This window comes from Dipteris shenzhenensis, chromosome 15, assembly GCF_047967505.1.
Source record: "Dipteris shenzhenensis isolate YYH24624 ecotype China chromosome 15, Dip_SZ_1.0, whole genome shotgun sequence".
Classification (NCBI taxonomy): domain Eukaryota; kingdom Viridiplantae; phylum Streptophyta; class Polypodiopsida; order Gleicheniales; family Dipteridaceae; genus Dipteris; species Dipteris shenzhenensis.
In genome coordinates, this window is record NC_141610.1 from 23,316,129 (window position 1) to 23,331,437 (window position 15,309).

Below are 15,309 nucleotides of genomic sequence, written 5' to 3' on the forward strand. Positions count from 1 at the left end.
AAATGCAAAGATTGAATGTTTCATTTCATATCTCACGATCTCATTAAGTTGCAATCGTCGTATACAACCTTGAGGCATAAAAATGCACAGAGTTGATTTATTGTTCTTATCCCATGTTTAACAAACTTAATGATTTGCCATGCATCCCTCGATACAGCAAAAACAAGGAGCATTGATAAAAAAGAGGGCAAGGGCAACCCCAAGCCCAACAATGTTGTTTGAAACCTCACTTATGCATATTCCATCAATAGACCACTTGATTTGTTAATCCATTTAGAGAGCCACTCCACTCACAACAACATTTTTGCAACCATCAACTCAAGTTGTAATCTTTGCAAGATTCACACCCTTATCAGAAGGGGGGTTTATAAACTTTTCCTCACTAGCATCCCAAACCAAGCCCAAGCTAGCACAACAATGATTAGAGGGCCCCCATTAGCAGGTGCAAATGACACTTATAGGATGCGAAATCTCCCTTCAATTTAGGGCAATCTGCTCTTAGTCTAATTTGCAGCAGTACATAGAAAGAAGCGTGGGTGTGCATGCAAGTATACAAGATAAAATAATTTTACTCCAAGATCATCTGCTAGAATCCACCCAAGTAGAGGATCTAAAGGCTTGTTCTATGCACTTTTAAAGGATTAAAGAAAATATTTTGAATTAATGTAAAATGAATCACATTTCAACCTACCTTTCCTTATCTTCCTGGAAAGTCCACTAACAAAATTGATACTTCAAATAGCTTCCTCTGAGTATGAAAGTAGCCTCTCAGTCAAGTTGTGCACGCTCCAAATCTCCGATGATTTCTTCAAACTGTGATACCAAAATAATAGCTTCAGGGAAATTCAATCAAAAATTCGCTCTCTCAAATGAATAATGCATGTTACAGAAACAGACCTTGAGTATATGGCGGACAAAATAATCTCCAAACCTCTTAGTCACCTTACTGTCCACAATTTGCACAACATCCTGCACATAAAACCAGTGAGACATCCAACAAAGGCCTTTTAAAATATAAGCCTAAAAGGAGATCACATGAAGCTTCAAAGGGGATCTACATTACATCATCAATATAAAACTCGACATCTGCATTCGAGCTTATTCGTCCATCATTGTCTAGGACATGAGTTTTATGCTTGTATGTAAGAAGTGCCATCCTGAAAAAAAAAAACGACAAAACAGAAATCATTCACAGACTTTAGCAACATGAATTTTTGTGCATCCCATCAAATATAAGCAGTAAAACTCTGCACTTTTCTCTATGCAACTAAAAAACCTGAGAGTCGGCTCATCAACATCCATAAATGATGCCAGTTTTGCAATTGGAATTGCACTATATAATTTCAAATAGCTACGGATATTGGAGAGAAGTTGCTGCTGTCTAACTTCAGAAAGAAATAGCTTCAGCTGCAACCTGTAAGCGTCCTGCAAAATTCAACCCAAAATAAAGCAACAATTAAAGGAAGATGATCAGAAAACAATCCATTAATGATCAAGCAAGCTCAAAGCAATACTTCAAATAGTATTCTCTCGCTTGCCTATATTCAAAGAAGGGGAACTGCATCTTTGAGCAAGCACAGGACAGATACACACATGAAGGGATATTGTATTCACAACAAGGAATTTTTGCAGACGTTTCGAAACGCATGCGCATTTCTCTTTTCGTACCTGGTTATAATTCACCAATGGCTCATCATAGTTGGGTGGCGAAGGGGTGATAAATTTTGGACAAGCAAAAGAGAATAGCTCATCATAAACTGCCTCGTCACTTCTCTGCATTCTCAGCATCTTCTCTGCATGCTTTTCTCTCAACTGACTGTTCACGTTCTCTTCCACAAGCTTTCCTTGTGGGCACAAAGAAAGACATACAGCGAGTAGTGCATACAACTGTTCATTTTTCTTCAGAATCTGTTGAAATTGCGGTGACCGCTGATGGTACTGCTTTGTCTTGTGTATGTACAGGAGAATTTGATTGCATGCCTTGATAGCCTCAATATACCTGCGCAGAAGAGAGGGGAGAGTCAAAATCTCTCTCTCTCTCTCTCTCTCTCTCTCTCTCTCTCTCTCTATCTATCTATCTATCTATCTATGTGTGTGTGTATGTGTGTGCACGCGTCCACAAACATTACTAATCCCTCCCCCCCAAAAAAAGAAAAGAAAAAAGTCGATGCATTGCATTCAAGCCACGTCCTTTGTTCAGCCACAAATGGCCGAAATGACCACCTGTCCTGACCTATTGCTCACTTGATTTGTCATATGGGCTTACATGTTAAGCATCTTAATCCTAGCCAAGGGCCAGATGATAGAGCATTAAACTCTTAAACCCTCCTTTCAATACCACGAAGTTTCATAAAGTATTCATGTTCGCACAACTAGCCACCTTAGTGAAGATGTCTGATACATTCTTCTTGGTTGGAGCATAAATGAGAGTGATGAGTTTGCTTAGGACCATTCTTCAAACAAAGTGGCATTGAATCTCAATGAACAAAATGATATTGGACCTCAATGAACCTTAATGAACTGATGTCTTTGCTAGGTGTCTTTTTTGGAACAAAGAGGTACTGAACCTCAATGTACTGATGTCTTTGCCAAGGGTCTTTTACAAAAGCATGGAAGACCCAATTCTTTAAAATTACAATGCAACTATGTTTGTCACAACTCAAGACAGTCAAACCAAAGAATCCATGTCATCCAAGATCCAACTAAAACATATTGCTTCACATGTCACAATGCAAACAGCTTGGAATTCCAACTCATGGAAGAAGGGGCAATTGTGGGTTGCTTCTTGCTACGAAGAAACACAAATCCTTGCCAATATGAAGGCATATCTTGACTAGTCCGGTGGGTACCTTATCTCTTGCCTAATGTTAGTCAAAGTAACCATTGAGCACGACTCCTACACTACATCAAATGCCTGTGAAGTAGCTTAACACTTTCTAATACCACCTGCAAGTAGTTCTCCCATGCAAAGTGGAGAATTTACCCAATGACATCGGTGGGGATGTGTCCTTGGACAGTCTTGCATTGCCTTCAAAATTTGGGGCTAAGCTGGTTATTAAAGGGATTGGTGACATTCCTAGAAATTCACGTGACGGTGAACTTATGTAAATTTACAATGTATTTATGTGCCAGGCTCATGTATGAATTTCCTATCTGTAAGTAAATTATCAGATCAACGAATAAAGGTTGAGTTCGAGAGGGATGTTTGTGACAAATGACAGGATATGAAGGTTGATGCAAGATGAGTGAGATAGGGTGATCTTTACACGCTATACACTGATGTAATCACAGCAAATGCAGAAAATTCAGGTCACTCTCAAGGAGAAGAGGAAACTTGTCTTTGGCACAGGAGGTTTGAACATAAATTTTGAAAGCTTGGCAAAGCTTCATACAGAACTGATGGTATATGGGCTACCACGTGATTTAGAAAGTCTGGAACATTTGTTGGCATGTGAAGGGGCTGATGGTGTCTGGGCTACCACATGTGATTGAAAAAGCCTGATGCAACAACAGCAAATCTTCTCAAGGAGAAGAGAAAACTTGGCTGCTTTGGACATATAAATTTTGAAAGCTTGGCAAAGCTTCATTGAGAACTGATGGTGTATGGGCTGCCACGTGTGATTGAGAAAGTCTGGAAAATTTGTCAGTCGAAAACAACATACAGATAATCCAGCACAATTAGCAAAATTGATGCATATCGATTTAGTGGCACCCATTGAGGTCAATCTCTGGGTGGTACTCAATGCTTCATCACTTTCATTGATGACTACTCTATGAAGACTTGGGTATTTATGATGGCACACAAGTCTGATGCCTGATTAAGATTCTCAGGTCTGACATTTGTGGACATTTATTGATTATTGCAAAAAATGCTGCATACAGAAACGGAGCTATGCTCAAGAACAAGAATGTATGAAAATATTTGTGGGCTGCTGTAGTAATTACTTACTGAATAGAGCACCTACTAAAGCTGTCCTAGAAGGAAACCAATAGTTGAAGCATCTCAGGACCTTTGGATGTAAAGCTTTGCTCATGTTCCGTGTGCACCTTTAGGTAAGGTGCTATTCAAAACATTTAGGCATTTTGGAATGCTTAGAATCGCACGGTGCTCTCCAGCTGTTCTTTTTTTTTTTTTTTTTGGGGAGGGGGGGGGGGAGGGGGGGGTACCTGAAACTCACCTGGACAACGCCATTGTTACAGGCAACTTCCCTGCATGTGCCTTCGCACTCGGGTTTGCTGGAGCTCTGGAGTCTTGGTTCTCTCGCAGCTCTGCCAGTTTGTTGCCTCTCTCAACCCTTAGTCATTCCTCTTTCAACCCCTTACCCCCCTCTCAGTCCTCATTCAGCCCTCTCTCAGCTCTTCGCATCTCTGAATCCTTCTCAGCCCTCTCTCATCCCCTTTTTCCCATGGTGGCGCAAGTCTTTAGGTGCATAGCTTTCAGGGCGCACTAGTAGGTGTGAGGTTTGGAAGAATTTTATTTCTGAAGCTTCTAAAAAATCAGGTTTTTTAAGTTGAAAAAAAGGGGAGAAAGGGGAGGGAATATTCACATGACATGTAGAAAAGAATGAGAGGGGGCTGAGACTCAAGAGGCAGGACTGAGATTGAAAGGGTTGAGACTTGAAAGAGGGCAGGGCCAAAGGTGATTGAGAGAGTAGAGGGCTGAACAGGGTCTGAGAGGCAAAGGGCGTGAGAAGTGACAGAGAGGAATAGGAGGCAGGTCTGAGAAATTGGGTTGGGGGGTGTTTGGGGGGGGGGGGGGGGGGGGGGGGCAGCGGCTGAGAGACGAGATGAGGAGAAAGTTGAATGCTAAACCAGTCGCATGCATCTTTGTTAGTTATGCAAATGAACAGAAAGCATAAAGGTTGTATGATATGCATATTAGAAGGATGGGCACTGACTCAACTGTGAGAGCCCATATGAGAAGGACAAAGGGTTAGTAGACCAAGGGTAGGTTCAGCTTACCGGGGACTGTGGCTGGTACACCATCAGCCACTTGAGTGCAATGTCTGCACCTGTTTGGAGACACATCTGCAGCAGTATGGGACCACGAGGCTAAGTGGCATCACAGCAGCAGAACAGTACAGCCCTGCCAGGGCCTATTTACAGACCTGGCAATAGGACACCTCCAGCACCAGGTTAGAGGTGCAGTCCAGGTCGGCTGGTGGGGCAGTTCACCTGCTGGGTTGGTCTTTCTTTTTTTCTTTATTTTTTGGGAAGAGGGGGGGGGGGGGAGGTTTTGCTGGTGGCTGAAGCCCTTTAAAGGCGATGCGGACTAAGAAGTGTCTTGGGTATACAGCTCCCTTAAATTGATGTTTTACCCAGCATCTTTGCTGCATGTGTTTAGCTCTCCTCCAAGCTGTTGTGGAAGAATAAAAGTTTTAGTAGTACTTTTTTGACTGAGGTTTCAGTGCATGAGTGCATCTGTTACTGTCTGGAAAGAGTCTCCGGGATCTATCTGCTCCGTTAGAGGTTCAGACATTCATGCCTCAATCTCCAACATGGTATCAGAGCCAAGAGTGAGACTCCTGTATTACTTTGAGGAAGGAGTCCCTCCAACTTCGAGGGTGACCCCAGTTCAAGTAAGGTGAACATGGTTGTTTGCTTGCTACATCAAAGTCTATTCTCCGTTTCTGTAGCTTCAGAAGCTATGGCCGCCCCCATGTCCATTCCAAGAGATGCAAGTCAAACTATCCCATCTGGAAGGTCAAGATCCAGAGCCACCTTGTGGATAGGAGTTCTTGAAGGTTACAACAGGAACAGAACGGAAGCCCAGGGATGTCAGGGATGCTTCAGGGAAAGTGATAGTGGTCGTAGGTCCGGACACCGTTGAAGAGTGGGAGGACAAAGACGTGCAAGCCCTATAAATGGTCTCTTCCTATGAGTCATATCATTAGGAACAACATGAAGGTGGAGTTCAACGATCAAGAGATCTTGGTCAAATCAAAGGACATTGGAGAATATTGGCACAAGGAGTCAAAGAGGATGGTTTGTACCAAATTAATGCATTGATAGTTCATGGCAACACACACAGCTCCAAACTATGGCATGAGAGATTTGGTCATGTCAACTATGATACCTTGTCACAGATGTAGAAGGGAGGTTTTCGGTGCCAATCCAATCGATAAGCCAACGAAGACGTAGTATATGCTCAAGTGGAATGGGCTCCGGACATTTGCAAAATGGTGGATGAATTTCCACCAATAGCAAACGTGAAAGGACTCAAGAGCCTAGGAGGCTTGCATGGAGGGCAAGGAACCATTCTTGAAGGAGGCTGCATCTAGGGCCAATTCTCCGCAGGAGTGTTCAGTCTAACCTTTGTGGATTGATGTTTACTCAGTCATTTGTATGTTATTTCCTTACCTTCATAGATCACTATAGCCATACAACTTGGGGTTAAAAGCCAAAAGCCTTTGACAAGTTCAAGGAATAGAAAGCCAAGGTTGGGGGAAAGACATAAAGGCGTTCTGCACCGACAAGGGGGAAGACTTCACTTTGGAAGCTTTGGATGCTTTCTCTAAGAAGAATGGGGGGTAGCTTACCACACGTGCACATCCCAACAACAAAGGATGAGAGAAAGAACCATGTGATAGTGGACATGGGACTAACAATGTTGAGGGGAAAGTACCATCCCAAGGCCTACTGGGGTGAGGCAGTTCATGAACCCTAAACAAGACGATGACCAAGGTAGTTGAAGATATGGCCCCACATGAAGCATACTATGGTAAAAAGCCTACATTTGAAAGTTTTCGGCTCTAAAGCATGTGTTCATGTCATAAAGATCATAGAAAGAAATTAAATTTCAAGAGCAAGAAGGGTGTCCCCATTGGGTATAGCGGGGAGTCAAAAGCATATTGGCAAAGAGAATCAAGTTTGGAGGTGAGAAGATCTCGAAGAATGTCGGCGAATTTTCCCGTTTGGTGGCTTAGGTTGGGCAGCCAAGTTCTTTTGAAGAGGCAAAAGATGTATCTGAATTGTAAACTGCCATGGAGGCAGAGAGATTGATGCCATTCTAAAGAATAATAGGCTTTTCATACGGAAGGGGATTAGCAGCAAGTGGGTGTATAAAGCAAAGTTCAAGTTGACACGTACAAAGCCAAGCTAGTGGCTAAACATTATGCTCAGCTGGATGGTCATTTTTTAGATGGATGTAATGAGAAAACAGCCAAGCTTGTATTGATAGAACTCTCACAATCGCAGAAAGAAAGGAAAATTTATTAAAGTCTTCATAAGACTGAAGGATCTATGAGAGGGACAGCATACAAAACATTTACTCGTGATTAATACAAACAGACCCTACGATGTCTTGGTAGTGCCACATGGTAGGCCAATTATTTTGTTGGCCCATTGTAAAGGTATGATGCCCATGCTAAACTGATGTCAGAATTAGAAAACCTCCACTACCTGATCTGGAAATGATATTAGTAAGTGTTCTATTTGTACTTTCTAACACTCTTCCTTAATGCTCAGGTTGACGTCTTGCAGTCCAAGCACGTCCTTAAAGCAAACTGCCCACCAATTGTCAATGCTTGCTGGCATCCACCAATTGAGAAGTGTCTTCATTCTCAGCTTCAGCACACTCCATCTAATGCTGTCTCCTTGCAGTCCTCCATGTGGAACAGCTTCACAATCTCACAGTAATACTTCTCCTGGGAAATGAAGATGTTATGCTTTCTTTGTCTAACTTCTATTCTAAGGAAATACTAGAGTCGTCCTAGATCAATCATCTTGATCTCCTTCATCAATACCTCTTTGACTAGCAAAAGCTTCTCCTTGTGAGACACTTATAAGAATCCGATTATCAGCATACAAAATTACAATCATCCTCTTTTTTCCTCTGAAAAGAGGTACAGGTTTGCAGCTGATGGACTATGATAGAATCCGATCTTATTAAGGAAGTCATCAATGCATTGATACCATGCCCTTGGGGCTTGTTTCTGTGCGTATAAAGCTTTCTTTAGTCTGCACTCATGTGTACCTGTACCTGGAACATAAAATCCCTCTGGCTAATCCACGTATACTTCTTCCTCTAGGTTACCATTTATAAACATAGACTACTCCATGCTGTCCCAACACCCACTCCCATGCTACCTGTGTGCCAGTGCATTGCTGCCTACATGGTAGCCATGCAGTCCATGTGGCTGCCCAGCACTGTGGGTCAGCTGGTTTTGACTGCATGGCAGCCTTTGGCTGCTCTTCCATGCTGTCCTGGCTAAGCTGGGCCTAAGGATGCACATGGCGTCTTACCAGCAAGACTCCATATCTTAGCACATGATGAGTTAACTTCCTAATACCTATCTACGTGCCCCTAATCCTGGATTAGTATCAAAAACAACAAAATAAGCCATTCACAATAATCAACATTTCCTTTGCAATAAAGATCAAATGACTTCAGAAACCCTACTACATCAATCCACCTTGATTACATCAATCCACCTTGATTATGATAAAGGTCAAATGTGTTTTCCTAGTTACACTCGGGCAGTATATGCCATTGAGTAAAGTTATTAAAATCTTCCCCTTGGCTCCCAAAAAATTAACAGTCTGAGAGCATTGCTTGCATAAACTGGAAGGAAAAAGTCCCAAGGAAAGCAAAATGCTAATAGATTTTACCTCCGTAGCATCAGATTTGAGAATACATAATAATAGATCGTTGTGATGTGACAACCTATGACGGTACTGTAAACTCCATGCTGATTGATATCAATTGGTGTCAAGCATTTAAGGCCACTATAATAGTCTCCCAGAAGACAATGCACTCGCAAGAGCCCTACGATACTGAAATAACCCAGCACTTTGAGAACATTACTACCACCATGGTAATCATAGCCATCCGTTGCAGTGAACACCACACTACCATCTTTCTCATCCTCTAAGATCTGGATGATTGACGATTTTTCAATGAGGGCTTGCAGGTAGTTGAGCACCCCATAGACATTCCATACCTGCCACATAACTCAGTATTAGATCTGGAGCAACTTCATTCCTGCCATACAGAAACGTCTTGCCCTGTAGAAACATACTGTAGTCCACAGACCACAAACAATAGCTTTTAAAAAAAAACTCGTACTAATAAAATCAGAAACCACGTCTCCTCTTAACAACATGCCCCTTGACTACATGTGAGATCACTGATAGAGGTTGCAGCTCAGGTTACAACTGCCCATGCATGCACCACAACCTGGAATGCATGACAATATCTAAGCAAATTGAAATTTTTCAGAGTTTAGGCTGGAAAAATAGGCCACCCATGCTTGAACACCTCATACCCAAGTGTATTGACAAATAGGTCCACTTACTTATGTCCATTAAGAAAGAGACACTCATGCAATACAAGGAGACAAAGATAAACCAACACACAAATAAGCAAACAAGTGAAACATTGGCGCAAACACAAGTAACAAAAAATTTCATTGTTTTCTACTTGAATAGTTAGTTAGTTATTTATTTATTTTCAATTTAAAAATAATAATAAATAATAAAATAAGATTTTGGACATAGTCTTCCACCAACAAATCCTTTTGTTTCACAAGATGACCTCAAAAAATAGAACCAACCTAAGAGCTTCAAAACTTTTCTTCCTTAAGTTATGAAGAGCAGTAGGGGAGGTAGGGAGTGGAAGGCCGGGTATCTTCTAGCCCAGTAGCCTCTCCATGACTCCGTGAGCCTCACTGGGAGGGAGATCCGCCGCATCTAACATGATCTAATTTGACAAGATGACCACAAGTATAGAACTACTAGCCACTTCAAGTGACAATGAGGACTCTACATCCATAGGTATGCCCACACTTCAAGCATCCATTCCACCAACTAGTCTGCTAGCAATGATGCGGATGCATACACAATGGGCAGCTCTCACGAGGGTCTTACAACACCAAGAAGCCCATGCTACAAAAGAGCATCGAGATAGAGAATCCCAAGAAGAATGGGCCATGCTACTTGGGAACGAGACCATGCCGATAGCGAAGCTCGAGAAGAACAAAACCGTGAAGCCAAGAAATAGGATTGAGAAGTTCGAGAAGCCAAAGGGAGCCACTAGACGCTAAAGATGCATGGGATCAAGCATTGATCTTGCCTTTGCTCCAAACGAAAGCTCACGCAACCACAATAGTAAAGCTTATCCTCCCACAAAGTCTTCATTCTCAAGAAAGCTCAATCTCAACAGGTATGACAAGGAACAAAACCATTAGTACTCTTGCCTTGGCTCAACTAGTTCGAGAGTTATTTCTCCATTGTGTAAACATGCGACAACGAGAAATGCGTCTTTGCTTTCATGCACTTAACAAAAGAGTCTCATTTGGTAGTCGATCAACGATTGCGATAAAGGTTTCAGCTGTACATGAGCATATGTATCCATTCGAAATATCCAGTAGTATGTCTGAAGTTTCAAGCTAAAGACATACCACATTACTTATGAGCTTGCTCTTATGAGCAAAAGGTCATGGACATGGTGGCAATTCAAAACATTTGCTCAACAAAATGGTGGTTGCCAAGCTCTATCTTCACCTCAAAGAGTTAGCAAAAATGTTCAAGCCTCACAATGCATTTCGGCATGCTTATTAACAATCAGTGAGTGCTAGAGTATTAGCGCAAGATGTCAAGCTCCACATCAGTGGGATAGCAAAAAAGCGTGACCTTTATTGTCATCCAATTAGGCCCAGTAGACATCAAGGTATTGTTGTCTGCTTCATACAAGAGACCTCTCTTATATAGAGAGTAAATTGTTTGAAATCAATTTCATAGATTTTGCATATGGTCCCACAATAATCTGTTGGAAAGCTGAAAGGAAAGCAAAGAGTGGACACAAACTCAGAATACTTGCATTACTTGCTTGTAGAATGAAGAAGAGTGAGGTCCTTAAGTAGGCACCTCATACATGCTCACTGACATCACTGATGACTTCAGAGCTCCACAATCATCTCCTCAATCTGCTCCTAGATTCTCTCAATCATCCTATGTGGCTTTCCACCACCTAACTGTGCTTGTGGGCACCTAACTGTGCCTCTAGCACTCACACATAGAAACATAAGGTGTGCCTGAGGCATACACCTTGAGATATCCCAACATAATCCAACTGTGAGGAAGAGCCACACACGAGAAGGTGTGTACTCCACATGGGATGAGCATGAAGAGGTGTGTACTTTGTGTGAAGGGTGCAACCCTTGTGAGAGGATAATTTCCAATGTTACAAATAAAGGTAGCCTCTTCATAAGTGTGTGCTCTTTGGAAGTGTTGTAGCTCTTCGTTATAGCTCTTGTGAAGGCTTGTGCCTCAAGGGAAGTGTCCTGTATCCTTCCACAAGTGTCAATTCATCCAACCATCCATAAGTATAAGGTTTTAGAAAAGGAATACATCACAGATCATGACAAGGGGTCTGCAGACTTGTCCTCTGTGCCAGTTTCAGCAGGAAGGGTATGTTATGGGCATCCCTCAACTCATGGCCATCTGCCTGCAGCAGACAAAGCAGAGAAGGACCAGGCCAGCAGCAGCCAATCTGGGCCATTTATAGGACTCAGAACCGATCAGTTAGGGCAGCCGAAGGCAGCAGGTCAGCTCCTGCCACATGGCAGTCACTGCACAAGTCTCCACCGCCTGGCCAGACTATCAGCTCCAGGTCAGCAGTCAGCTTCAGCTCCGGCCTTTACAGACCAGGTCGGGCCAGTTCTGGGAGGTTGGGCCCTACATAAGCAGCCCTTCACGTCACCTACAGCATCACTTGTGGAGCAGCTCTAGCAGAAGCAGCACCTAGTCCAGCAGCTGCAGCAACAGCTCCGTTAGTCTCATCAGACCAGTAGCTCTTTCAGCAGCAAGCAACAGCACCTCAACAGCAGAGGCAGCCACTCAGGAACCAGCTCCAGCAGTCACCTCTGCTTCACTCTCATGGGCACAGTTCCCTCAGCCCGCAAGCAACGAGCAGCCAGGGCCCAGTATAGCCTCATCTAGCCTCACCAACCCCCCTCCCTTTGCACAAGAATAGTCATTGCCGGAGGGAGAGTGGACGCTAGAAAGAGAACTTCCCGTAGAAAACCCCGGACCCTAGTGCCGTTCCCCTGCAGACCTATAATACTGATTTAAATATTCAGGAGCCTTCCAGTCTAACTTTGGGTCAAGGACTCTGAATAATGTCCCATTACCAGATCTTAAAAATCGTTACTGCAAGAGATCGAGCGCCATGATAAAATGGATTACCTCATCGTACTGCCTGAGCAAAGCGAGTTCCTGATCTGTCTTGGTCTTCAGCTTCGCCCGGTACTGGCAAAAGGACTGAAATTGATAGATAAACTCATCAACCATGTCCCAAAGCCACTGGTTGGTTAGTTGCATGTTCACATTGCCGTGCAGGATGATTTGAAACAAGCTGCAATAATTATCCCAGGACTCTATTCTTTGGGCCAAGGTCGGGGTGAGGCGAGCGTAGACGTGGCGGAACCAGAGCTCACGATAGAGGAGGCAGAAAACGTGGTCATTGTCGACAAAAGGGGCAATGGCTTCGACGACAGGCCAGGGGGACTGTTTGAACATGCGCTCGCTGAGCTTTTGGAAGCTACCTTCATACATCTGGTGGATTTCGTAAACGTTCTTCTCACGGATATGGCGGTAGAGGTAAACAACGAAGCTCTTGACGACATCAGGGACGAAGGAGGTGTCGTAGTCGGGCTCCTGCTGCTGGAGGTCACGGGCGTCTCTGAATTCGGGGCGATCATCGTAGGAGTCATCGTAGCCACCACCACCGAAGTCACGGCCATAGCTATCGAAGGCCATGGACATGAAGGGGAGAGAGATGGGTTATGGCTGAAATGGGAAGGGGAAGCGGGAAAGATGGCTTTAAGTAGTGCCAGACAGCACACTCATGATGTGTATTGTGTGTGCAGCTGTCCTCTCTCAAAACCCTCCTAGAAGAACTAGGGTTCTCTTTAAGGCCTCAGGCTAGTCTTGTAAGCCTTGTCCGCCGCGACAAAGGCGCACCCCGTATCTGCCTGTTCTCGCTCTCCCACGGTCACCTCGTATGGAACGTTGTTGCTACTTTCAACTTCAATTTGGTCACCTCGCCTGAGACTGTGAATGATCGCCGTCGCTTTGTGATAGCCACACATCCAGGCACCCCTTATCTGCCGGCTACCACGGTCAACCTTGTATGGGACGTTGTTGCCGCTTTCAAATTCAATATGGTCACCTAGTCTGCCGCCGCTGTGTGGTAACCACACAGCGCGGATTGAGAACTCGAGTGGGCAAGGGAGGGGGCGGGAGGGCAAGGAGGGGAGGCTTGAGGAGGGGGGCGCGGTGCCAAACAACTTTTCCTTTCGTAGGCAAGTCCGTGGACCAATCATTTCTTGCTGAGCGGACGATCGACCCTTTTGCAAGTCGGGCATCCGCGTGGTTTAAACCCAGCCTTATATAACGGCATTGTGGTAGTTTTAAGGGGAAATAGGGAATGACCGCTCCGTTCTTGAGGCCAAGAGTGCTATGAAAAAATTGTCATTTACTATATTTTGCACCAACTGAAATTGAGGAAAATTGGCAAAGTTTTTATGTGTCTTCAAAATACCAACCAAGACTTTGAATAATTTAGTGTAAAAACTGGCAAATGTGTATGTTTTGAGATGAAAGAACCAACTAGCTTGGAGAGTGTCCTTATTTTGATTTTGATTGGTTGGGGAAAAAGTTTCTCACAAACAATAGAAAAGTATGCGAAGCAATGAGTTCGATAAGATAGTTAATAGAAAATAATGGTAATGACATAAAAGTATTCATACCAATGACAATAAGACATCTGATTGAAAACAATGGTAATGCCATAATATGCACACAATGAGAGAATGGGATAATCATGAACCATCCTGTTAGTACGCCATGTTGTGTGAACATTCCTCTAGTAGTGGGATATCTAGAAATTTCAAACATTTCAACACACTCCAAAGAAATCTTAATTCTTCCATTACCAGCTCCAAGTACACATCCATGTTCTTTACTTTATGTCTTCTTGAGAGCGTACACATCACATACATTGTATAAGCATTAAAACATCCACCAAACACACACACACACACACACACACATAGATAAATAGAGATAGATAGATGGATAGAGAGAGAGAGAGAGAGCGAGAGAGAGAGGGAGGGAGAGAGAGAGAGGGGGAGAGAGAGAAAGAAAAGAAAGAGAGAGAGAAAGAGAGAAAGAGAGATAGACAGAGATAGAGACAGAGACAGAGATAGAGACAGAGGGAGAGGGAGAGGGGGGGGAGAGAGAGAGAGAGAGAGCTTGAACATATTATACAATTACATATAAAAATGCATAAAAATATTCATACCAAGAATCAATAAGGTTAGCATTAAACTTTCTTTTCTTATCTACATAAAAAATTCATACCAAGAACCAATAAGGTTAGCATCAAATGTTCTTTTGTTATCTTCCTAAATGGTGGCTATTGTAGTTGACAAACAGAACTTGGCATGTAGTACTTTGTCAAGCATGCTCTATTAAAAGGACTAACTCCATCAAAAGCAATTACTAACTCCACATTATGAGGCTTAACCTCGAATATTGAGTATATTCTGTAAATATGTTAAGATGCTTCACAATCAACTAGAATAATCCACATCCCATTTGTACTCCAATTCTTTTCATGCCAATTCATATATTGTCCTAATGTTTGGCATTGAAATATGCACCACAATTATGGTATTATTGGAAAGTGATTCAAGATCTTACTTGGTACATTGGTGGATGACTAAGCATTGTTGGTCATGCTTTTTTATGTGATTGTTATGGAAATAATATTTTCGACATTACTTGCTAGGGCTATTATTTTATTGTATAGTGCAAGAAATAGGCGAAGGCGTCATGGATGGTGCATGAGGTGAAATAGAGGGTGGAGGTACAGGACGATGCTTATGTTGACTATAGCAAAGTATTCCATAGGAGTGCACCGGATGCAACAGGAGTTCTCGTGGATGCTTTGCATGGTTTAGTTGGGGATGCCCAATTTGATCTATGTTTTGCCAAGCTAGATGGTTAGTATTGTGGGTGATTCCATTTTAATACTAATGTGGCTAGTATTACTGATGTTTTTGCGGGCTAGATCTCTTTGTATTTGATGTTTGTATATCAATTATAATCGTGTTGGTGTGATGATTCATCAATTGATTGTTGTAACTAACAAAATTGGTAGCTTAAGTACAAATGATGAGTTGGATAATGAGGACTAGAGATGGTGAAGATGATTTGGATTGATTGATATTGAATGGTTGAGATTCGAGAAAGGGCATGGGCTAGTATCAATCCATGTGCCAATTCATTTCATTAATTGTGGAT

The 15,309-nt window shown here is 42.8% G+C and overlaps 1 protein-coding gene across 2 annotated transcripts; it reads right to left on the reverse strand.

The window, feature by feature from the left end:
* Positions 1-551: 551 nt before the first annotated feature.
* On the reverse strand, positions 552-12,882 carry LOC147893559 (uncharacterized). 2 transcript variants are annotated; one of them, XR_015542243.1, is made up of 8 exons: positions 12,187-12,882; positions 8,611-8,942; positions 1,669-1,999; positions 1,277-1,425; positions 1,064-1,157; positions 898-969; positions 692-813; positions 552-583 (listed from the first exon to the last, which is right to left on the reverse strand). XR_015542243.1 is itself a non-coding variant. In XM_087386210.1 (7 exons), exons 1-7 carry the CDS (start codon positions 12,763-12,765, stop codon positions 769-771), a joined length of 1,602 nt encoding a protein of 533 aa, XP_087242336.1. In that variant the 5' UTR covers positions 12,766-12,882; the 3' UTR covers positions 552-768. The 2 variants fall into 2 exon arrangements, 1 of the variants encoding a protein (XP_087242336.1); XM_087386210.1 differs by having other exon boundaries at positions 552-813.
* Between the last annotated feature and the right edge of the window lie 2,427 nt (positions 12,883-15,309).